This window comes from Mirounga leonina, unplaced genomic scaffold (genome assembly GCF_011800145.1).
Source record: "Mirounga leonina isolate KUSES-001 unplaced genomic scaffold, KU_Mleo_1.0 Mir_125, whole genome shotgun sequence".
NCBI classification, from domain to species: Eukaryota; Metazoa; Chordata; class Mammalia; order Carnivora; family Phocidae; genus Mirounga; species Mirounga leonina.
The window spans coordinates 44,753,168-44,777,402 of record NW_023270305.1 but is presented as its reverse complement, the minus strand read 5'-3'; the positions used below and the strand labels follow the sequence as shown (position 1 = coordinate 44,777,402).

The window sequence follows — 24,235 nt, the reverse complement described above, 5'->3', positions numbered from 1 at the left end:
AGTTAAGGAACCAAACATGAAGTCAGTCTGTGGGCCCGCAGTTGAGATAAGGCCTTGGTCTGGTCTGGGTCAGCTCTCGGCACTACTGCTTCTGATGTTCAAGCAGCGAAGGATCTCGGTTCTGTTTGAAGATCAACCCAGCAGAGCCTTCGGCAGCAGTTACCTTTTTTAAGTGGTCAGACATAGAGGGGTCATGTCTGAAGAGTCTGACAGTTTGCTGCCAAAATCCTTCCCTTTTTAAAGGGATTTAATCAGTTTTGGGTCCCCGCAGACCTCCTCTGGTTTTGCTCCTTATCAGTTCTGGAGTGTTAGCTGACGCTGGTGCCCGCCATACCTCCTAGCTGCAGTACCTTAACTGCTTGCGTCATTGCTTGATGCAAGCTACTGCTTGAAATGAGAGACTCCATTTTGCTCTCTACAATAAATTACGTATATATTCTGGATATTAACCCCTTATCGGATATATCATTTGGAAATATCTTCTCCCATTCGGTGGGTTGTCTCTTTGTTTTGTTGGTGGTTCCCTTCACTGTGCAAAAGCTTTTCATTTTGGTGTAATCCCAGTAGTTTAATTTTGCTTTTGTTTCCCTTGCCTTTGGAGACATATCTAGAAAAATGCTTCTACCTCTGATGTCAAAGAGACTACTGCCTATGGTTTCTTCTAGGAATTTTATGGTTTCAGGTCTTACATTTAGGTCTTTAGTCCATTTTGAGTTTATTTTTGTGTATGGTGTAGGAAAGTGGTCCAGTTTTCATTCTTTTGCATGTAGTTGTCTAGTTTTCCCAACACCATTTGTTGAAGAGACTTTTTCCCATTGCGTATTCTTGCCTCCTTTCTTGAAGATCAATTGACTGTATAATCATGGGGTTATTTCTGGGCTCTCTATTCTGTTCCATTGTTCTGTGTGTCTATTTTTGTGCCAGTACCATATTGTTTTGATTACGACAGCTTATAGTATATCTTGAAATCTGGGATAGTGATACCTCCAGTTTTGTTCTTTTTTTTCAAGATTGCTTTGGCTATTCAGGATCTTTTGTGGTTTCATACAAATTCTACAATTATTTTTTCTAGTTCTGTGAAAAATGCTGTTGGTATTTTGATAGGGATTACATTAAATCTGTAGATTACTTTGGGTAGTACGGACATTTTAACAATATTTGTTCTCCCAATCCATGAACATGGAATATCTTTCCATTTGTTTGTGTCATCTTCAATTTCTTTTATCAGTGTTTTATAGTTTTCAGAGTACAGGTCTTTCACCTCAGGTTCACTAACTTTTAATCCCTTGTAACATCCGAGTACCTCTTACTTTAAGGCATTTGATCATTCTAGTGATGCTAGTCATCATCTCTGTTGTCCAGGGTGGCTCTCTCCTCCTCATGACTTTCCATTTTCCCCTCTGCCCACTCAGTCAGTCTTCAGTCTCCTCCATTCTACTGTAAAAGGTCTTGTCAGGGTCACCAGGAACCTCCGTGTTGCCAAATCTGACCATTCCTTCGGTGTCCTCCTCTTCCACTACCCTTGGCACACACTGACCACTCCCTCCTTCCTCAGCCTCTGGACAACATGCTATCCTGGTTTTCCTTTTACTTCAGGGATCCTTCCTTCCTTCCTTCCTTCCTTCCTTCCTTCCTTCCTTCCTTCCTTCCTTCCTTTCTTGATTTTATTTGAGAGAGAGAGCGAGCACAACAGAGCACAAGCACAGGGAGGGGCAGAGGGAGAGGGAGAAGCAGGCTTCCCAGTGAGCAGAGAGCCCATGTGGAGCTCAGTCACAGGACCCTGAGATCATGACCTGAGCCAAAGGCAGACTCTTAACTGACTGAGCCACCCAGGTGCCCCAAGGACCGATCTTTCTTGATCATCCTTTCTAGGCTCTCCTCTGCTTGACTTCTACTACTGGAGAGGCCCAAGCTTGTCCTAGGACCCCTACTGTTGAAATCACTTCCTCCCTAGGTCATTTCATCCAATACCATCCACATGCTGATGTGTCTCGATTTGACTTCTACTTATATTTTATAACCAGCTGTGCTTTTTACAACTCCACTTGAGTGTTTAATGGACATCCCAAGCTTAACGTTTTGAAAATAGAACTTCTAAATCCCACTCCCCACTACCCTCCACCCCTGATGCCAAATCCGATAGGTCTCTAGTTTTCCCTGTTTGGGTAAATGACACCACTCTGCACTTGGCTGCTCAGGGGAAAGATTTAGAGTTACACTTGATTCTTTTCTTTCCTCACCTCCCACATCCATCCATCAGCAAGTTCTGTCGCCTTTGCTCCAAAATATGTGCTGAGTCTGCCTGTTTCTTCCCGTTTCAAATCTTCCACCCTCATCTAGCATCATGTCCTTGGGGCTTGCTCCAGATTCTTAACTGGTCTCTGCCTCTCCCTTCAGCAGCCTGAGAGATCTTTTTAACATGTAAATCAGATCATACCCCCTCATCCTCTTGCTTAAAGCCTGCCAGTGGCTTCCCACTTGTTCTTGGCCCCAGCCCAGCTCTCTGATTTTCCTTCTCCCTTTTTCATTTTTGAAACTTTTATTATGGAAAAGTGTAAACACATAGGAAAGTAGTAGACTGAGTATTTAAAAGAACCCCTGTGTGCCTACCAATAATTCTTTTCTTAACTCATGGTCAGTCTTGTTTCTTCTTTATCTCCACTTACTTCCCCTGACCTGTGTTATTTTGAAGCAAGTTCCGGACATCTTATCCTCTCATCTGTAAACCCTTTCAATCTATATAAGATTAAAACTCTCAAAAATAAAATATAACCACAGAACCATTATCATACCTAAAAATATTAATGCTAGTTCCTTAATGTCATCAAATATCAAGTCAGTGTTCAGATTTCCAGTTGTCTCATAACTCAGTTTTTTTTAGTGTTGATTTAGGATCCAAATTATGATTATTGATACGCCTTTTTAAATCTCTTTTAAGCTATTATTCTCCCCTCCCCCATCTCTCTCTTTTCTTATTCTCTTTGTAATTGATTTGTTGATAAACCTAGATCATTCATCAAATAGTGTTCTCACAGTCTGGATTTTGCTGATTACAACCCTGTGCTGTGGGTTGACATTTCCCTCTTCTAATGTCTGTAACTTGCTCTTTGGCTCTAGGGGCTTGATTGGATTCAGGTTTGATATGTTCCTTTCTCGAGTGCGGGTGGGGGAACAAGATTACTGCACGGGTGGTAGTAGAACTTAGCTTACCACTGTCCTCCTTGCCCACACCAACTTGGGCCACACTGGCCTCTGTCCTGCTCCTTTAGTTCCAGCCTTGGGGCCTTTGCCTTGGCTGTTTCCTCTGCTTATAACACCACCACCACTACCACCACCACGACCCCGCAACCCCCTGTCTTTGCATGGCCAGCTGCTTCCTGTCATTCAGATCTCAGCCTAAATGTCACCACTCAGAGCAGCCCTTCTGGGACCTCTCTATCTGCTCCTTAGCATTTCCCACTACTGGACACCATGTATATATTCATTTGTTGGCTTGTTTACAGTCTGCCTCCTCCTGAACTAGAGCATCAGCTCCATGGGAGCAAGAGCCTCATCTCTCATGCTCACTGCCGTATCCCCAGCACCAGGAATAGTATTTGGCCCATGGTAGATGCTCAGCAGATGCGTGCTGAAGGAGATGATGCCGCTCAGTCACATCTTTCTCTGTGTGCCCAGGCAGCCAAAGGAGGCACCATCAAAGCTGCTTCAGGATTCAGTGCCACTGAAGATGCCCAGACCCTGAGGAAGGCCATGAAGGGGATTGGTAAGTGTCCCGCGGGACGGGAACACGCCCTTAGGTTTTGTGCATCACAGAGTCACACAGAGGGTGCTGGGTCCACTGGCAAAAATGAGCAGGTCTCTAAGAAAATACAGTGGGAACAAGTTGGCTTTTAAGACAGATTAGTTGGGAGGGTATTCGTTACTCACTTTTCTTACAGAATTAACATTTAATGTGCTCATTCTGGATTTCCCCACTTGAATCTGTTTTGCATGAGAACATTACAAATCTGTATGTAAACTTTAGAAATGTATCTGTTTTCCAGCTAGTGCCGTATGTGTTTGGTGCCGTAGGGTTTGCAAAGCACTTACACAAATATTACTTCAATGGGTATGTACACAACAGCCCAACAATGCAGTGAAAGCAGTGCCTGCACTTGTTATTTTCAGCCCATTTCATGGCTGTGAAACTGAGACCCAGAGAAGTGAAATCATATAGTAAGTGGAACTGAGCCATGAGTCACACTCAGCACGTGGGCGTACTCTGGTCACTCTCGCATGGGTGGATGTCTGCCCTTGGTTCATAGCTGCTATTTATAATCTTCTTGTGATCTGGTTAAAAACATTTGATCATGAAGCCTTATTTCCCGATTTTTCTCCCTCCAAAGAGCTTGTTTTACTTAGCCCCAATGTTACTAGCAGCAAATACGACAAGAACAATAACAGACAACAGCCTGTTTTACTGCTGTGAAGTTGAGATTTAGGGAGGTTAGCTAACTTGCCCGGCATCTCAGAGCCAGTAGGTGTTAGACTTAGGATTCTAGGCAATTCCAGGCAGTCAGACCCAGGCAGTGTGACTCCAGAGATGGAGTTTAAGTCCCCGTGCTGTCCTGCTGCCCACCTCTGGATGGAACATTGTTCTGAATTGATATGTCCTTCTCCTCATTTTCCCTTTTTCATAAATAAGATGGAAGGTGTGCTTGGCCCACTCTTTTTTTCATGTTTTCCTATTTCTTTGGTATATAGCAAGAATACCATAATTCAGAATGTGGACCACATTGCATTCATAATTCTCAAAAGTCAGGAGACATTTGACAACTGGTTCTTGTCAATGTCTGTTATATGGGGACCAATGTAAGGCAGACAGTTGGAGGAGACATGGATTATAAAACCTAGTCCAGCGTGTCCATGGATGCTAGATGGGTAAGGCGTGCACAGAAATAACTACAATAATGTGATAATAGCTATCATAATATGATAGTGATAGGAGGGGCACAAATGAGATCCCATTAGGTTCAGAGAGGAGATCACATTTAATTTGGGGGCATCAGGCAAAACTTAGAGGATATAGAATTTGAGACGGGCTTTGCAAGATAAGTTGTTTCAACAGAGATAAGAGAGAATGTGTTTCAGGTGAATGGAATAGCATGAGCAAAGGCATGAGAGGAGTGTGAGCATTGTGCCTTTTCCAGTTTAGCTGAGGCCTAGGGGACTCACAGTAAATACATGGAGAGGTGGCTTGCAGCAGGAGGTATTTGGAAAGCAGGAGTTGGCTGGTACCAAAGGGAGGTCCTGGGGTTGCTACAGAGAAGGCCACCTGTAGAATCACGGACATGGGGGGATGGCCCAAAGGCATTGGCCGGGAAACCAGTGCCACAATGATGACACTCTTATGGGGTGGCTAGAGGGACATACAAACCAGTAGACTGGGAATGAAGAAGGTCAGGAGAAAGTGTGCAGTACAGTTGGATCAAGTACAATAATTCAAGAGCTAGGTCTGTGAATTTGGCTGCCTGGTATCCTTTTGTGTGGATATTTACAACAGTGGATGGGATATTGTAGAAAGTCTCAAATGCCAGACTGCAGCTCCTGTAGTAAATCTAGCAGACGGGGCGGGGAGGGGGGGATGTTGGTGGGGCATTGTGTATTCCTGAGCAGGGGAGGGGCCCTCTGAGAGTTTTTCTTTTTAGGAAAATGAATCTGGCAGGACTTTGGAAAGACCAGTTAGGAGATAAGAATACCAGTTAACAGATGTTACATGTGTCTAAGCCCCTAAAATCCTGAATTGGAGTAGTAGTGGTAGGAATCAAAGAGGGGATGGAGGCAAAAACGATTTTTAGAGTTAGATATTGTATGCCTTGGCAGGAAATTTGAATGTGGAGGATGAGAGAGGGTAAAAAAAAAAATCTATTTTGAGCGTTCAAACCTGACTGAAAGAAGGATGGTGCCTTTTATAGAAACGGGTGAGCGAAAGATGGATCTTCCCCCGCTGAGAGTTCTGAAGGAGAACAGGAAGGTTGTATATAGATACCTCCTTTTTTTTTTTTTTTTTAAGAGAACAGAGAGTAGGTCCCTAAGATATGTAAACAAAGTTCTATAGCTTCCGTCCCTACAGCTCACACTTTTCTGGATTTCTAATCTTGCAAAGAATAACTATGGTAAATCTAGACTTTTTCATTTCTCCCTGAAATATCCCAGTAGAATCTCTTCTGTAGTCCCTCACAATTCCCCATACAGGTTAAACAGTGAGGAAGCACAAAACTCACCAAACATACGTGAACATCCAGCTGTTACTAAGACAAGGGACCGATTTTGAAAAATCAGAATAAAGCCCCCCCCCCCCCAAGTCAAAGTAGCTTCAAGAAACAGGCACACAAAATTTAGGACATTTAAAATTTGTGATTCTCATGAAGTTCTGGTCGGGTATTGCACAGTGGGAATTCGTCAGCAGTTATCAAAAGGGAACTGTCTGAGGTCAGGAAGGATAGCTTGGAAATGAAAAACACATTTACGGATCTCAGAGCGCCAGTGCATGAAGTGGGCAGCCCATTAAAACCCTGCAGGCTCCACCCCCCGGGTGAAGGGGGTCAAGTACACTAGTGACGAGCGCTCAGCGAAGGACAGAAGTGGTGAATCACTATATTGTACACCTGAAACGAACACAATACTGTTTGCTAATTATGCTGAAATTAAGAAGCAAAACCCTGCAAAGTGCAAGTGAATTAAGAGTCCGAATTGTTTCAAAACTCAGAGGAAATGATAACATTAAAAATGAGAAGAGGGGCGCCTGGGTGGCTCAGTCGGTTAGGCGTCTGCTTTTGGCTTAGGTCGTGATCTCAGGTTCTTGGGATCGAGCCCTGTGTCAGGCTCTGCACTCAGCAGGGAGTCCGCTTCTCCCTCTCCCTCCTCTGCCTCTCTTGCTCTCTCTCTTTCTCTCTCAAATAGATAAATAATATCTTTTAAAAAAACGAGGAGAGAAAAAGCAAGAATATGGAAGATACAGAAGAACCAAAAGACATGAAAAGAATTGCAGAGGAGGGGTAAAACACAATCCCAGTCAGCATTTAGTGAATATTTAGTCACTGCGGGGCATTGTGCTAAGGAATTCACTTCCTTGTTTTATTGAACACTTGCAGGAGCCCTGTGAGGGAAGGTGCTATGGTTACTCACATTCGTGGGTAAGGAAGCTGATGCTCAGAGAAGTTAGGTTTTTTTTCAGTGGTAAACAGTTGATTCAAGGAGAGGCTAAAAAAAAAAAGGAGAGGTTAAGACTCAAATCTAGTGTCTGGTTCCTGAAAAAATAGACAAACCTACTGAACAAGGACCTCTTTTCTTAAAAAGATCTCTGCATGTATTGGGGGTAACGCTGGTGTCCTTGGGGGACCTGTTTTCTCCTCTCTCAAATCACCTCACTCACTGTCCCCACTGTCCACCAGGCACCGACGAAGATGCCATCATCAGCGTCCTCGCTTACCGCAACACGGCCCAGCGCCAGGAAATCAGGACGGCCTACAAGACCACCATCGGCAGGGTAGGCCACAGCCTCTCCGGCTCCAGGGGCTGACGAAGAACCTGTCAGGCAGCAGGGAGGCTGGGGTCTCTTCCCAAGCTAGATTCCTGAAGTGGCCCTGGGTTTTCAGAAGCAGATCCTTGCCCTGTTTAAAGATGTTCTTGAAAAAAACAAAACAAAACAAAACAAAACGGTTTCAGCATGTTCCTGCCACTGTCCTTAGCCAGAAGTGATTTCTGGGAGCTCTTGGTGTCTTCCCACCCAGCTCCTTGCAGGGACTCCGTCGCTCAGTGGACTCTGCCCCCACCCTTCCAGCACTGCCTTCCTGATCCTGGTCAGGCTGCCGTTAGGTCACAGTGGATGGAGCAGTGTTTATATCTAGTTTGTTTTAAACAGGCTGTCCTAGGATTTAGAGTCTATTCCGACTCTTCCACATAAACACATTTGTCGCATATATTCATTCCTTTGATGATCCTCAGTTGAGGGACACCCTCTCAAATTCTAGAATGAGGCCAGTGTGTTGGTGAAGATGTATATAATTTGTAACCTTAGCATTCAGAGGGTGTTCATTCATCCCTTCTGCTCTGAATCGTGCACCCCTCAGGGACCCTCTTTCAAACTCCATTTTCAGCAACTCACTTACCAGAGCCAGTCCAGCCAACCTTTCCTCCACACTGTCTGTGTGATTAGCAAGAATCTTTTTACGGAGGAAACATTATCAATTAGTGTTTTAGGTCTCGGAGTACAGTAACTCTGGTAAATGTTTTATCCTCGAGAAACGTTACAGCTAGTCCAACTGCAGCTGCTTCTCGAAGACTGGCACTAAAGTGCTGGCTGGGACAGAGCTGGCTTGGCGATCCCCCAGGGCATCTGCATGCCAGCTTTGGCTGGGACCCCAGTGGGGAATGAGATTCTTCATAGCTCAGACTGTCTTTTGGGCATTTGGAACTCTTCTCCATCCCAAAGATACTTAATGAGCACAGATTGGCGTCAACATGCATGTGATGTGTGAACTGGAATATTCAGCCTCCGAACGAAGCTCATCTGATAGCAGTTTGTTAAGATGCCCAGCGTTAACGGATTGAGCACTGATTTGTTCATTCATGCAGTATGTGTGGATTTGAAATACAGGGCTGTGCAGTCAGGTTTGTGAGAATCAGAGATCTGACTTGAACAGTATCTCAGCTTCTTATATTGGTTGATCTTAAGCGGGTTCTTGAACTCTCTGACCTGTTCTAGGAGGAGATGTGAATAAACTTCTTTAGAATTTGGTCCTTCGTCCAAAGAATTACATTTCTTTTTAGGAATTGAGTCTTAAGAAATAATCATGAATGATCACAAAGATACAGCTAAATGCATGTATACGTAACGGTACGAAAATAGAAACGGGACCAATGAAAGAAATTATATTGCACCTACATATAGAAATTTTAGCAGCTGTTAAAAATGTCATAGGTGATTACTGACTTGGAAATATATTCAAAGTACATTGCTAAGTGAGTGAATACATTTAAGTCAGAGTCTACAAACTTTTTGATCTCAAGATCCTTTTACTTAAGTTATTGAGGACTTTTTTCTTTTTGTGGATTATATCTATTGATATTTGCCATATTAGAAATTAAAACAGGCATTTAAAAAATATGTCTGTTAACTTATTTAAAAATAATAAACACTGGGCGCCTGGGTGGCTCAGTTGGTTAAGCGTCTGCCTTCGGCTCAGGTCATGATCCCAGGGTCCCGGGATCGAGCCCCACATCCGGCTCCCTGCTCAGCGGGAGGCCTGCTTCTCCCTCTCCCTCTGCCTGCCACTCTGCCTACTTGTGCTCTCTCTCTCTCTGTGTCAAATAAATAAAATCTTAAAAAAAAAAAAAAAGCCTTGTAACATAATTGTAGAAAGGTACATGTCTCCGGTAGCCTTTGCAAAACTCCACCGTACAACTGTGAGAGAATGGCAGTGAAAGGGCAAATGCTGTCTTCGTGTTATCATGAAGAGAGTCGCGACGGTGCAGGCCCCCTGAAGGGGTCTAGAGACCCCAGGCAGCCCCGGCCCACACTGCGAGAGCGGCTGGTTTAAGTTAGCGTGGCAGTTACACAGAGCCCCTTGCTTGCCTTGCAGGACCTGATAGAGGACTTGAAGTCGGAACTGAGTGGCAACTTCGAGCGGGTGATCGTGGGGATGATGACGCCCACCGTGCTGTACGACGTGCAGGAGCTGCGGAGGGCCGTGAAGGTGTGTGGCCCTGCTCTCCTGCAGCCGCTGACCAGCTTCCTCAAGAAAGGACAAAAGCCTTGTGAGAGGGGGGAGGGGGAGGCACAGGAGAGAGCGTTCCCCTCGTTGGTGACAGCGCGAGAACGTGACATTACATCACAGCAGTCGTCACGTAAGGGTTGTTCCCGACAACGTGAGGCAGTCATTTGCTCTTGCCCGTGGCTCCGGGGGGGCAGTGATGGTTGTGCCCGTGGTGCAGCTCCAGGAGCTTCCTTGCTGTGTAGCTGCTTCTGAGACATGAAGCTTTATGGCGGACCCAGTGCAGCCTCTGGGTCCGCTGTAGCCTCAGAACTGTCAGAAAGGGTTCTTGGCCTCCCTCATTGCTGGGTCCACTGTGCCCCAGTCCAGGGTCTGCCAGTTTTGAATGATCAACTACGAAATTCAAATACAATTACCCTCCCCAGCCTTGTCCGTGAGCAGCCTTGTGGAAGGTTCTGGGAGAGCAAAGAGGTTGACAGTCTTTGCCAGAAGATTCTGCCCTTCAGAGGAAAAGTACAGGGGAACTCAAGGAGAGATTAAGCGCCCCCAGAGGGCAGGCACTGTCCATAACCTGGCACAATAACCATCCAATACAAACAGCCCATAAATGTTTGTTATAACTAAAAACAATTACGATAAATACATTGGAATTTGGGCAGGACAATTAAAATTAGCAAATCCCGTTGCTAGAACCCCGTGGGTTGTCTTTATTCTCTGCAGATTCCTGGCTATATATGCCTCTGTGTCTGGGATTCAACACTGTGAACTGGCTCCTAACTCCCTCTCCTCTGGGTTTCGTGTGTAGGGAGCTGGCACGGATGAGGGCTGCCTGATTGAGATCCTGGCCTCCCGGACGCCCGAGGAGATCCGGCGCATAAACCAGACCTACCAGCTTCGTATGTAGTGTCCTCGGTGGCCCTGTTGAGGCTTCGCTGTGGTTTGAGAAGTAAACTAGCAGCGGGTCGTCACCTACAGATTAAACTCTCCTCATAGCAACACTGACCACGAAGGATCCTCAGTTTCAGGCAGATCCCCGTCTAGGGAAATGACAGTCTGTTGGCTTCTCAAGACTTCTCTGGTTAAGATGCCACTCCACTGAAGCCACCCAGTGTAGCATTTTATGACCCTGAAAGCTGGAAGGTTCTTATTATCAAGCAGAGAATCAGACGTGTTTGTTCAAAAGTGGTGGCACCAGTGAATCTTACTCTAGGGAATGGCCTGGAGGGGCTGTCTAGCCCAACTTCTTACCTCCAGACGGGACTGTATACCCTCCAGCCATCTCAGAAAGATAGATATTTACTGTCCTCTTAAAAATCTCCAGAGGATGATACTTATGAAGAGCCTTTAAAATATGTCTTTTTGCCCTAAGAGGGCAATAAAAAAATGCGCAAAGGTTTAGATCCTAAAGTGCTTATTTGGTATTGTTCATACAGCTAAAAATATCCAACAGTAGCATATTGACTAAGCAAAATATGGTGCACCCACACAGTGGAGTATTATGTAGTCACCAAAATGAATATTGAAGGATATTATTAAATTTCATTAAAGGGATTATGGTAGAGTTTTGTGGGGGGTTTTTTTTTCCTCCTTCATTTTATCTATTTGTTTTTCCCTAAGTTTCCCATAGCAAACATGCACTACTCTGGTAGAAAGAAAACAAAACAATAAGAGTTTTTTGGTAAGTGTTCAGAGCAGGAGATACTAGACCTTGGGAGCTTGGTTCAAGCACTCAGATCCCCACGTCTGCTGAATATAGGTTTTCTAAACCTGAGGGGCTATGAAGGGTTAGAGCTTCTCTGGGGGAAACTCTCAGAAGGCACATGCTGGAATTTGGGCCTGACAGCCCCCTGCAGGTCCCCGAACATGGGTTCAGAAACTGCTTTCTGTTTTCCTTTCAACTGTCACCATTCTCTATGTCACTGAGAACCACAGTGAGGACGGAGCCCTGGGCAGTAGGAACCACAGAGGGAGGATTACAGCCGCAGCCTTCTTGACCTCCCATGTTCTTTTTCTTTCTTTTAAATTTTTTTTTAAAGATTTTACTTACTTATTTATTTGACAGAGAGATAGAGAGCACAAGCAGGGGGAATGGCAGGCAGAGGCAGAGGGAGAAGCAGGCTCCCCGCAGAGCAGGGAGCCGGATGCGGGGCTCCATCCCAGGACCCCGGGATCATGACCTGAGCCGAAGGCAGAGGCTTAACCAACTGAGCCACCCAGGCACCCCTCGAACTCCCATGTTAAGGAACAGGAACATCTTGTTTCCTCTAATCCTACCTAGACCATTTCATCAGTGTTCAGTTTTTGAAAAACTGTGTGCAGGGTGAAAACCCTCATGAGGAGCTGCTTCAGTAAACTGACTAATCCTGGGGAGGGCAGACGGCTCTGGAGCAGGACCGGTGCTGGGCAGGACTCTCTCCTGATGCAGCTCATTTTGCTCTCTTGCCAGAGTATGGGCGGAGCCTTGAAGATGACATTCGCTCTGACACTTCGTTCATGTTCCAGAGGGTGCTGGTGTCTCTGTCCGCTGTGAGTCGCTCCCTCTGTGGGCTGCTTCTGACAGGGGTTGAGTTCTTTGGGGCGCTCACTCCTTATCTCTTCTCCAGACTTTCTCATCCTTTCATCCTCCCAAATGTGAATATTCCCCAGGTGTTGTTCTTGGGCCTGTCTGTTGTTTTCATCTTCTTTCTTTTAGAGACTCTGGGTAGTCACGCATACCCATTTATTCAAATTTGCATATACAAGGACCTAATACATGCCAGATACCCTTGCTTTATGAGTTTATATTATCACATATATAAATATTATATTTATATATCAGGTACACAGGTTGCTGTAATAAAAGCAGGAAAAGTGCCCAAGGAGAGGAACAGAGTAAAAAGAAGGTTCCAGGAGAGAGTCTGGTTGCAGAAACAAAAGAAAAACCTTCATGACAGGTGCCGGTTCGGAGAGGACCTGGAGGTTTGCTAGGATTTCAAGAAGCAGGGGTGTAGGTGGGTGCATCACACACAGGAAGAACAGCCAGAAAGAGGCAAGGAGGTAGGAACCATGGGGTGTTTCATGTCAGTCAACAACCGACTGAGCAGTTGGCAGGCAATTCTAGGAGCAAGGTGGAAGGAAGACCTGGGATCCCTTGTTGCAAGAGTAGGGACTGAAGGTTTGGGAATGCTGGAGGGAACTGCATTTTCAGAAGAGTAATGTAATAGTGTTGTGTAAGATCAGTTGAACTGGAGGCTGGGAGGCCAGGTAGGTAGTTACTTCAATATTCCAGATGAGAAATAAAGCAGGACTGGGCTAGTGTGGGATCAGAGGCGCCAGAAAATAGATGATGCATCCATGAGATATTTCACCTGACTTCCAAATTTTATCTTATCCCGATCTCCTTCCTGAGTATAAGACTCTCATTTCTCACTGCTTTCTAAGGTGCTTCCTCAAATCAGGCCTCCTAACCTAAATCTGAACTCATTTCTCTCCGCCACCCCCACCCCCCAAACCGGCTCATCTTCCTGACTTGCCTGTTTCTGTTAATACTGTTGCTCTTCGTCCAACAAAGCAGGACCCTGGAAATCATCTCCCACCCTCTCTCTCCCCTGTCTCTGATACTTAATAACGCCAGCCTGCTTTTTTTATTTCCTACCCATTTTGTTCTTTGCCTCCCAGATTTAGCATTCTGCCAAGCCATGCCTAGACCATAGAATATTGAGACAGCATAGCAAATAAAAATAGTCTAACAAACCAGAGGAAAGTCGCCTGTTTTGTGGCTCCTTAAGCCTTCCTCCAAGGCTTCAACCCCGCCCTCCCCAGGAGCTGGTGTCCGTGAGGGATGGAGCACTTTCACATGCTCCTTAAGCCCCACCGCTGGTCCTAGACTCTTGATTTTCTTCTGTTCCCAGCCCCTGTTTGGCAGAATTGATCAATGTAGATTTGCCAGTTAGGAAGGCCTTGGTCAGCTAGGAAGACATAGGCGTGGGGGTGGTGGCGCAGGGGAGGGGCCGTCAGCAGGCGGGGTTCACCTCCTTCGCTTCTCCTGGGATAGATACCTGCGCAGCATTCAGGAATCGCTGGCTCTCTGGTTGGTAAAGTTTTCTAGGCACAGGTTAGAGCCACAGGAATAATGGAAGCACATTCATCCCTCCCTAGGCTGGAAGTGTGACCCCTGTTGGCATTCAGTCTAATGACCATGTCCTTGGGTTCCCAGACATTCTGTCTTCATGGATACTGTCTCATTCTCTTTGCTTTGTTTTTCTCAGGGTGGCAGGGATGAAGGAAATTATCTGGATGATGCTCTCATGAGACAGGATGCTCAGGTTAGTAGAACTGCAGTTTCTTTCTTTTCTTTTGCCAGTAAGGCCTTAGTTGGTGGACTCCCTTTTATATTTATATTTCAGTGTATATTGGCCAGGCTGGGATATGTTCTATTAAAAAAAAAAAAGATTCCCACAGATGACCTTTAATAGCAGAAATTTCTTGCAGAAATATACCTGGGGCTTGGGGTGACACAGGGCATTATTATATAAGATCCTTGGGTTCTTGACATTGAGATCATGGTATGGCCACCCCAGAGAACCATGGAGTGTCTTCTGAATCACCTGGAGGTGAAGGGACCTGCCTACGCTTTGTTCACCTTGCATTGTTACTTCCCCAGAGAGAATGTTTGATAGAACCTGTGTAAAAGAGCTTGCCACAGTGTGTACCCTGTTGGGTAAAATTAATATCAAACCCCAAGAAGCAGTTGTTTCCCTGGTGCCCAGCCCACTGATGGCTGCCCTGGCACCAACCCCGATTCATTTACTGTGGCCAGATAACACTAATTACAATAGCTAATAAAAAACAGGTCCTTACCAGGTACCAAACACTGTTGTGAGCTCTTGACACGAAGTATGTCGTTGAATCCTTGCAGTAACCCCACGGACCAAGTACTGCTATCCCCATTTTATGGATGAGGGAATTGAGGCTTACAGTAGTCCAGTTCCTTGCTCAAGTTCACAGGTAATACATGGAAGAACTAGGGTTTGAACCTGGGCAATTTGGATCTAGACCCTGTACTCCTAACCGACATACAACCACAGGGAAGGATTGGTCCCATTCAGTATGTGAGGAACGAATCACTATGGATTCTACAGGAAAGAACCTATTGCTTTCACCAGAAGGGAGAGGGGTAATCATGTCATAAGAGTTCTGAGGATACAGTGGGGCCCATCCCATACTGGAGAAATAGGAAATTGCCTTTAATCCAGAAGCTTTGAGGAGGGAGGAAGTATTGAAGACATTGGAACTCCAGGATGCTTATGTGAATTTCAGCTACCTCAAGGACAGCATTTTTGGAAGCATGTTGGAAGGAGCCTCCACAGCCCAGGTGAATCTCAAATTAAATGAAGAGTTAGTGAGCAATTTATTCCGGAGACATTATACCCACCGTCGGTTTCTCATGGGTCTCCTAGGTGCCAGGCATTGCATTAACAACCTTATGCTTTTTCCTTACAACACATCTGTGGAGTAGATATTATTATTTCATATGCTTTAGAGATTAAGAAACTGATGCAAAGATTTAAATAACTTGTCCCAGATCACATAGCTGGTGGAATTGGGCTCTTAGAATCCAGGTCTAATTTTTTAAAACCATGCAATTCAATGAACAAATGTTTTAGGGGCTCTTCAAGGAGCACAGTTCCCCTTGGGAGTGATCGGGGTGAAAAGGGGCTTCCAAGTAAGTTTGGGCTGGGGAAGTTGGACAGAGGGAGTAGAGCTCAGACTAGGTTTTTCTGGATCCTTTCAAGTCTTTACCAAGAGGTGAGGAATTTAAGAACAACTGCAGCTGAGATTTCAGCTCTTAGAGGATAAAACAGGAGGAAAACCTTTTCAGCCTTTGCTCTGTGACTTGTATCAGCAACAAGGGGAGTATTTGCAAACAGTGGGTATTATATCTTGATTTTGACAGAGGAAAGTAAGTGAGTTTGAGATGAGAAGAATGATCAGGGCAGGTGGAATTAGGTAATGGTTACTTATAAAAGGTAGAAATCTTAAAATATAGAGGCTGTTATCCAGCAAGTCCAATTGTATCTGTTCTTGGGATGAAACTTGCACCAAAGGACATAACCGGGAGCACTCAGAATTCCCACTTTAGAAAGAAACTGGTGATATAGTAAAACTACATTAAAAATGCCCTTAAGAGTTTTGGCTAGATGACACATTTTGATTCCCTTCTTCTGAAAAACAAACAAACCAGCAAATATAAAAATAGGGAAAATCTGCAGCAACACTGGAAACTATGGAGGAGAGCCATTAAAATGCCAGATGGGCAGCGAACCTGGGCCAACGACTCCGGAAAGACATTTCTACCCCAGAAAAACGGCTGATCCCCCCCAGCTCCAAGCCAGAAGCAGGCATTGTGGCTTCATGCAAACAGGAAGAAATTCCTCAGGGAACTCCTGTGTCTCGGCTGCCCTCCGTGGACAAGCAACTGGTGCTCCTGCTTGAAATCCATGCAAATAAAAAGTGAGGTGCTCCAGGAAGAATCCACTCACCTTGTTCTGGAGGGAAAAACCATATCCGGATAGGCTGCTCATCATTTAAGAATGGAAGAGCATGAAAAGCCACAAATGCCTCAGCCCAAACACCATGTGGCCTGTGAATACACAGAAGCAGGAAGGGAGGCAAATGTCACCATACTGTAAGGAAGACACAGATTTCAGGTTGAGAGAAAAACAGATTTCAATGAAACAAGAGCTAAAAAAAAAAAAGTGAGAAAATAACAGATGAACATGAAGCCGAATGAAGAGCAAGAAGAGATAAAGGGAGCTAGAGGGGCTCATGAGAAATGATCTTCAATGGAAATCTGAATTTTACAGTTTATTACTTTACTACTTAGATGAAGCCTTTGTGCCCTTCGAGCTTTAAAATTCCACAGTTCTGTGAACTGACTCTAAAGCAGTGAGGAAATTAGACAAAGAAACGAAGAATGAGGAGATGGAAGTAAGCCCACAGAGTGACAAAATGTGTCAGATAAGGGCATTTTGAAAAATTTCACAAGCCAGCTGCTGATTATAAATAAATAGTTTAAAAACATTTGTTTTTAATAAAATACACATAACATAAAATTTGCCATCTTGACTGTTTTTAAGTATACAGTTCAGTAGTGTGAACTCTATGCACATTCTTGTACAGCCCATCTCCAGAACTTTCTCACCTCACAGAACTGAAACTCTATACCCATTAAACAACTCATCTCTCCCTCCCGCCAGCCACTGACAACCACAATTTGGCTTCCTGTTTCTAGAAGTTTGACCTCTCTAGAGGTCTCATACAAGTTAATCACACAGTATTCAGTGTTTGGGTAACTGGCTTATTTCACTTAGCATAATGTCCTCAAGGTTCATCCACGTTGCAGCCTGTGTCAGAATTCCCTTCCTTTGTAAGGCTGCATAGCATTCCATTGCATGCGTACACCCACACTTTGCTTTTCCGTTCACATGTCAATGGACAGTTTGGGTTGCTTCTACCTTTTGGCTATTGTGAATAATGCTGCTATGAACATGGTATACAAATATCTCTGTAAGATCTGCTTTCAGTTCTTTTTGCTGTATACTCAGAAGTAGTAGTATTAGATCCTGTGGTAATTCTATTTTTAATTTTTTCAGGAAAAACCATACTGTTTTCTATAGCAGTTGCATCATTCTCCATTCTCATCAACTGCACAGGGTTCCAGTTTCTCTACATCCTCGCCAACACTTGCTATTTTGTTTATTTTTTTTTTAAAGATTTTATTTATTTATTTGGCAGAGAGAGACATGGTGAGAGAAGGAACACAAGCAGGGGGAGTGGGAGAGGGAGAGGCAGGCTTCCCGTGGAGCAGGGAGCCCGATGCGGGGCTCGATCCCAGGACCCTGGGATCATGACCTGAGCCGAAGGCAGATGCTCAACGACTGAGCCACCCAGGCACCCCTATTTTCTTTGTTTTTTTAAATAGCAGTGAGGTGATAGGAATACTAGTTTTGATTTATCAGTAATGGAGTTAAAGCGACCAGAATTTCTTATAGTCCTACCTGTTTGGAATATAAGCAATTATGAAAAAAAAAAAAAAAGGAATGTAAGCAATTACTAATGGGTCCTGGTTCTACTGTGAGGCCTTCCATAGCCTCAAGCAAATCACAGATCATTCCAGAGCAGTGTTGTCCGATAGAACTTTCTGTGATGCTAAAAATGTTTACATTGGCGTTGTCTAGTATGGGTAGCCACTAGCTAGTTTTAATTAACTAAATTTAATTTAATTTAAAATTCAACTTCTCAGTCAGACCAGCCACATGTGGCCACTGAGCACTTGAAATATAGCTAGTATGATTGAAGAGTGAATTTTTAATTTAATTTAATTTTAGTTAAAATGTAAATAGTCAGGGCGCCTGGGTGGCTCAGTCATTAAGCATCTGCCTTTGGCTCAGGTTATGATCCCAGGGCCCTGGGATCGAGCCCCGCCTCCGGCTCCCTGCTCAGCGGGAAGCCTGCTTCTCACTCTCCCTCTGCCTACCGCTCCCCCTGCTTGTGCTCTCTTTTTCTCTGTCAAATAAGTAAATAAAATCTTTTTTAAAAAAAGTAAATAGCCACATTTGGTTGGTGGCTGCTGTACAGAACAGCTAGTCTAGGGCATGCCTTTTAGCTCTTAAGATAAAACAATGTGGGGCACCTGGCTGGCTCAGTCAGTGGAGCATGTGACTCTTGATCTCAGGGTTGTGAGTTCAAGCCCCATGTTGGGTGTAGAGACTACTTAGAAATAAAATCTTCAAAAAAAGAAAAAGAGAGAACTATGTAGTCTGTATATTGGGAGCTGCTGGTGCTTGCTCTGACTTTCCCATTAGTCTTTTTTGGGGGCCGGGGCAGGAAGGGGCAGAGGGAGGGAGAGAATCCTAAGCACGTTCCACGCCCAGCACGGAGCGAAGGCGGGGCTCAATCTTAAGACCCTGAGATCATAACCTGAGCTGAAATCAAGCATCGGATGCTTAACTGACTAAGCCAGCCAGGTGCCCCAAGGTCCCATTAGTTTTATACCTAAGGAAAAGTCTTGAGTCATTGCCACTCATCACAAAGAGCATTCCCACACCCATCACCAACAAAATAAAACAAAGCCAGCTCAACTCTTTGATGTTCTGGAAATATTTGCATGTTTCCTGGCACCTTCTCTGTGATGGTTTAAACTTGTGCTTTGTTTGGCTTCAGGACCTGTATGAGGCTGGAGAGAAGAAATGGGGGACAGATGAGGTGAAATTTCTAACTGTTCTCTGTTCCCGGAACCGAAATCATCTGTTGCATGGTAAGGCGCTTGCCTCATCTTCCAAAGAAAATGAGAGACGATGAAAACTATTGTCCATTATTAATTGAGAATTTTCCCCCTTTACTTGTACAAAGAACAGATTGTACTGAATTGTCCTAGATGTTTTACCTTGGAGATGTATGAGTACAACGATGTGCATGAGGGCCAATTTCTTTTTTTCTTTTTTTAAAGATTTCATTTATTTGAGAGAGAGAGGATGAGTGAGGGGGAGGAGCAGAGGGAAAGGGACAGGGAGAAGCAGACTCTCCACTGAGCGGGGAGCCCGACATGGGGCTCGATCCCAGCACCCGGAGATCATGACCTGAGCTGAAGGCAGACGCTTAACCGACTGCGCCACCCAGGTGCCCACTGAAAGCTTAATTATGAATAATTAGCAGATATACAACATATTAATAGGAGTTTGGCATTTCTGTTTGTAGGAAACCAAACCTTCACAGTCAGTCCTTTTTCTAAAGCAGCCCCATTTCATTTTAGTTATGTAAGAAAAAATCTTCAGTACATCAGTGAGCAATAAAATAAAATTGTTGGTTGACATTTATCCCTAGTTAATATCCAAGTTGTAAAGTTAATAGAAATGATTTCTTTAGGGAGTATGTTGCATAAGATAAATAGTGGATAATTCCAAATTTTATTTCCTATGTGTAATGTTTCTAATTTGCTTCTGATAATGCTTAGTCTTTGTAATGTGCTTTTAACTTTTTTGGGGAAAAAAATTGTAGCACATTTGTCGTCAGGTTTATTTTCTTCTTGTAAACAGCAATAAGGATTTAATAAGATATTTCATCTTTTATGTAAGTTCTTTAGGTCTTTATGTTGCATCATCATTTTTTAAGCCCACCATGCCTTATAATCACACACAATTTACAAAACCTATGGGAAATTTGAGAATGAGTTCAGTAAATTGAAAACATAATTGAAAATTACAACACATTTGGAAGTTGTATTTTTTTCAGATATTCCACAGTGACTAAAAATAGGTGATTACACCTGTTAATAAATGTCATGGGCTACCATCAGATGCACCAACTTCTGACTGAGCTCCCCATTTCTTCACCTTCCCTTTCTTGCCGGATGACTAAGTACATAAATCTCCCCCTGGTGGTATTTTCCAAGAACTGCAGGTCCTCAAAAAGTGCAAGTAACAATTTTCACTTCGAGGCCCAAATCAGTTGTTGGGAAGTTATAAAATATCTGCTTGTAAACCACTGGAAGAAAATCTAAGCACTCTTGGGATAAAGAAAACTTCATAATTTTTTTACCAACCAACAATAATAGTGAGGATTCAAATAACTAAGGTTTTATTAATTATCTTCTAGGTGCAGTGCTAAGCATATTAAAGATTTTTTTTTTATTGTTATTTGACAGAAAGAGAGAGAGCACAAGCAGGGGGAGCTGTGGGCAGAGGGAGAAGCAGGCTCCCCGCTGAGCAGGGAGCCCGAATGCGGGTCTCAATCCCAGGACGCTGGGACCATGACCTGAACTGAAGGCAGATGCTTAGCGAACTGAGCCGCCTGGACGCCCCCAGTGCTAAGCATATTACAGGCATTGTTTGTTGCAACATCCCATTGGGGCAGCCATTATTTCCCCCATTTTACAGTGGAGAAAAACTAAGGCTTAGAAAATGTGTCAATTAGGGCGCCTGGGTGGCTCAGTCGGTTAAGCGTCTGCCTTCCGCTCAGGTCATGATCCCAGGATTCTGGGATCAGGTCCGCATCCGGCTCCCTGCTCAATGGAGAGTTTGCTTCTCCCTCTGTCCCTACCCCTACCCCACCCCCCGCTCATGTGCTTGCGCTCTCTCTCTCTCTCTCTCTCTCTCGTGCGCACGTGCACAAAAATAAATAAATAAAATCTTTAAAAAAAAAAAAAAAGAAAATGTGTCAATTAGATCTTTTGATCCTAAGCAATAGACACAGACTCCAACTTAAGTAAGAAGAAGAAATAATACAGAATGGAACAAGAGGGAAAATGGAAAATACTGGTGGCTCACTGAATTGAAGGGAGAGCCAAACATTTCCAGGAAGTACAGAAATCAAGGCAGATCTGGGGATCTCAGTGGAAGGGAGTCACATATTTTATTTGTAAGGCAATTTCCCAAAGTCTGGTCTTCATTGAAAATGCTGATTCTTGAACCCCTACTTCAGACTGGCTGACTTAAAATCCCTGAAAGTGACATCTAGGAAAGTCTCCCAGGTTTCCCAGGTGAATCCTATGTTCTCTAAGGTTAAAGATGACTCAGTGCTTTTGGCCATCTCCACGATCTGCTCAATTTAAAAATCCCCAGGAGGGTAAGACTGGTTCTGGTTCAGTGAACTGCCCACTCACTTGGTAGAGCTTATGGTGTATGTTAGGGGGCAGGGGTGTCCCTGGATTGACAGCCCTGTGAGAATCACCCTGATGGGGAGCCTGGGGCAGCACCCCAAAGAAAGCAATGTTAAGAAGATAAATATCCACTCTAAGAAGCTCCAGAAGAAGGCAGTAAGAGGAAAATTTTATCACATTAAAAAATATTTGGCAAAAAGTGAAAAAAAATTATGTTACAGTCTATTAAAAGATGCAGCCATTTGGTTATCAAATGTAACTCAGTCTTGAAGGGGTTGAATTGCTCTAGTTTTGATGAGCCAAAAGGAAGGTGAAATACAGGTGATTTCCAGGGCCAAAATTACAAAAAGACATGTTCTGCTCATTAAGGGAACAACGAGAAAAGAAAGCAAATCTCTCCAGATGTTATTTCCATTTTATGTGTGAGAGAGCGGGGTCCCAAATAAGGGAAAGGGCTTGCCTGATATCCTCCGAGAGGCACAATAGTCCTTCGTCCTCTCCAGCACCCATTCCACTTGCTACATGCCTCTTGGGTTCTCACTGACATTGCTAATTAATTTCCTCTTGATGTATGCCAAAGAATAAAGAGTGAGCTCTGGAAAGATGCTCATTCTCTCCATAAATTTTCATTTCCTCTATTCTTTTTTTATTATTTATAATTCCACTTTGTTATTGTTTGTAGTGTTTGATGAATACAAAAGGATATCACAGAAGGATATTGAGCAGAGTATTAAATCTGAAACATCTGGTAGTTTTGAAGATACTCTGCTGGCCATAGGTAAGCTGGTAGGGGGCGGGGAGCGGAGAAACAAATGTTTATAGACTGTCCTCCTTACCAGTTTGTTGTCATGGAGATATAGTTTTTTGTTTTCAGGGATTAAAAAAAATGTTTAAATCACTCATAATGAGATCCAGAATTTTAAACAAGAAGTATTATATATGATCTGATTGTTATTGTATTATGTAGCTTTATATATCTTATATCCTCTGTGCCTTTAGATCTCAGTATGCTGGAAAGATAATCCTACGATAGCTGCATCTTGCAAGTCTATGAATGGTTAGAACTAATAACAGTTTCATATGGTGTAGATAGTAATCATTTTGAAACTGTATGCTGCCTTTTGCTTTAATTACCTTTATTATTTCTCCAGTTAATTACTTTATTAATTACTTCTCCATGGCCTGTGTTCATAAAACGTTGTTGGACTAAAATTTTTCCGACAAAGCAATAAAGAGATACTATTTCATACCTTGTAGAAACAGGGGGAACAACTGTCACTTTTTTCTCATAGATTTTATCTGTAATTTTTTATTTCTTTTTTTCATCTCTTAACAGTAAAGTGCATGAGGAACAAATCTGCATATTTTGCTGAAAGGCTTTATAAATCTATGAAGGTAAATGGCCTCATTTTTAGCATCTGAATGACCCCAACCTGTCTTGTGTCTGCCTTCATGTTTACTTATGTTTCCCACACAAATTAACCAAAATCAGCCTGAGATATTCAGTTCATCAAATACTTCACTGAGTGCCTGCTAATGATAATACTAGGTAATATTTATTGAGTACTTATAATAATAGTGATCACTATTCCTAGTGCCATATACATATGGATTAATTTTATCCCTACAACAGCTGTATGGGGCAGGTACTGTTGCTAACCCCCATTTTACAGATGAGAAAAATGAGGCATAGGGAGGTAGGCAGTTTGTCCAAGGTCCTCAGTGAGGATATAATGGAGCAGGGATGCAAACACTGGCAGTCTGGCTTCAGAGCCCAAGCTCCTAACCATGCATTAGTCTGTGTGCAGACACCCTTGCTGGGAACCATGGGAGGTGCAGGAGAGATCAAAAGGTAGGAAGGGGAAGGCAGGTATGGGCAGAACACCAACAAGAACAAAATAGAATGTAAGACAGTAGTTGAGGACCCAAATATATAGGAACACAGAAAAAAGAGTATTTATTTTTCAATATTTGTTGAGGGGGTGAGGATCAGAAAAGACTATATAAAGAAGTTGGTATCTGTGAGCAGGACCTTCAAGGAAGCTTTATATGGGGGGATTTCATATGGTAAGAAGGATGGTAAGGCTGGGGAGGGAAGGAGGACATTCAGGGGGAGGAATCTACAGGCGAGGCAGCAGGCTGAGAATTCAGAGTATGTCTCCAGTGGCAGGGAGTGGTCTTCTCTGGTCAGAACACAGAACGTTGGAAAGCCTTGAACACTGTGGTGAGTATTCCACAGTCTTTCTAAGGTTGTGGTGCAAAGGACATCATCAGGAGAGCCATGCAGAGATTTGCCTTGATAAGCTAAAGAAGAACACCATCTGAAAACCAGCATGGATCTTGTCTTCTTCCTTAGGGCTTGGGCACCGATGATGAAACCCTCATTAGAATTATGGTTTCTCGAGCAGAGATTGATATGATGGACATCCGGGAAAACTTCAAGAGGCTCTATGGAAAGTCTCTGTACTCCTTCATCAAGGTAGGTCACGAGAGCCCAGCCTTGGCCCAGGGGAAAGCTCGGAGGAAAGAATGGGGTTCTAACCTGGGCATTCAGACACTTCTTAGCTGCTCTCTGGCAGATAGCATCCCCTTTAAAGATGGTACTCTAGGGCGCCTGGGTGGCTCAGTTGGTTAAGCGACTGCCTTCGGCTCAGGTCATGATCCTGGAGTCCCTGGATAGAGTCCCGCATCGGGCTCCCTGCTTGGTGGGGAGTCTGCTTCTCCCTCTGACCCTCCCCCCTCTCATGTGCTCTCTCTCTCATTCTCTCTCTCTCAAATAAATAGATAAAATCTTTTAAATAAATAAATAAATAAATAAATAAATAAATAAATAAATAAATAA

At 43.8% G+C, this 24,235-nt stretch overlaps 1 protein-coding gene across 1 annotated transcript in view; it reads left to right on the top strand.

The window, feature by feature from the left end:
• The window catches only part of ANXA4 (annexin A4), a 63,826-nt gene that overhangs the window by 37,208 nt on the left and 2,383 nt on the right, over positions 1–24,235 (top strand). The window contains exons 3-12 of the mRNA XM_035001383.1: positions 3,676–3,763; positions 7,434–7,528; positions 9,624–9,737; positions 10,561–10,651; positions 12,202–12,281; positions 14,003–14,059; positions 18,960–19,053; positions 22,076–22,171; positions 22,730–22,788; positions 23,750–23,872. Of these exons, the coding sequence (XP_034857274.1) occupies positions 3,676–3,763; positions 7,434–7,528; positions 9,624–9,737; positions 10,561–10,651; positions 12,202–12,281; positions 14,003–14,059; positions 18,960–19,053; positions 22,076–22,171; positions 22,730–22,788; positions 23,750–23,872 (897 nt within the window). The remainder of the gene's footprint in view (positions 1–3,675; positions 3,764–7,433; positions 7,529–9,623; positions 9,738–10,560; positions 10,652–12,201; positions 12,282–14,002; positions 14,060–18,959; positions 19,054–22,075; positions 22,172–22,729; positions 22,789–23,749; positions 23,873–24,235) is intronic.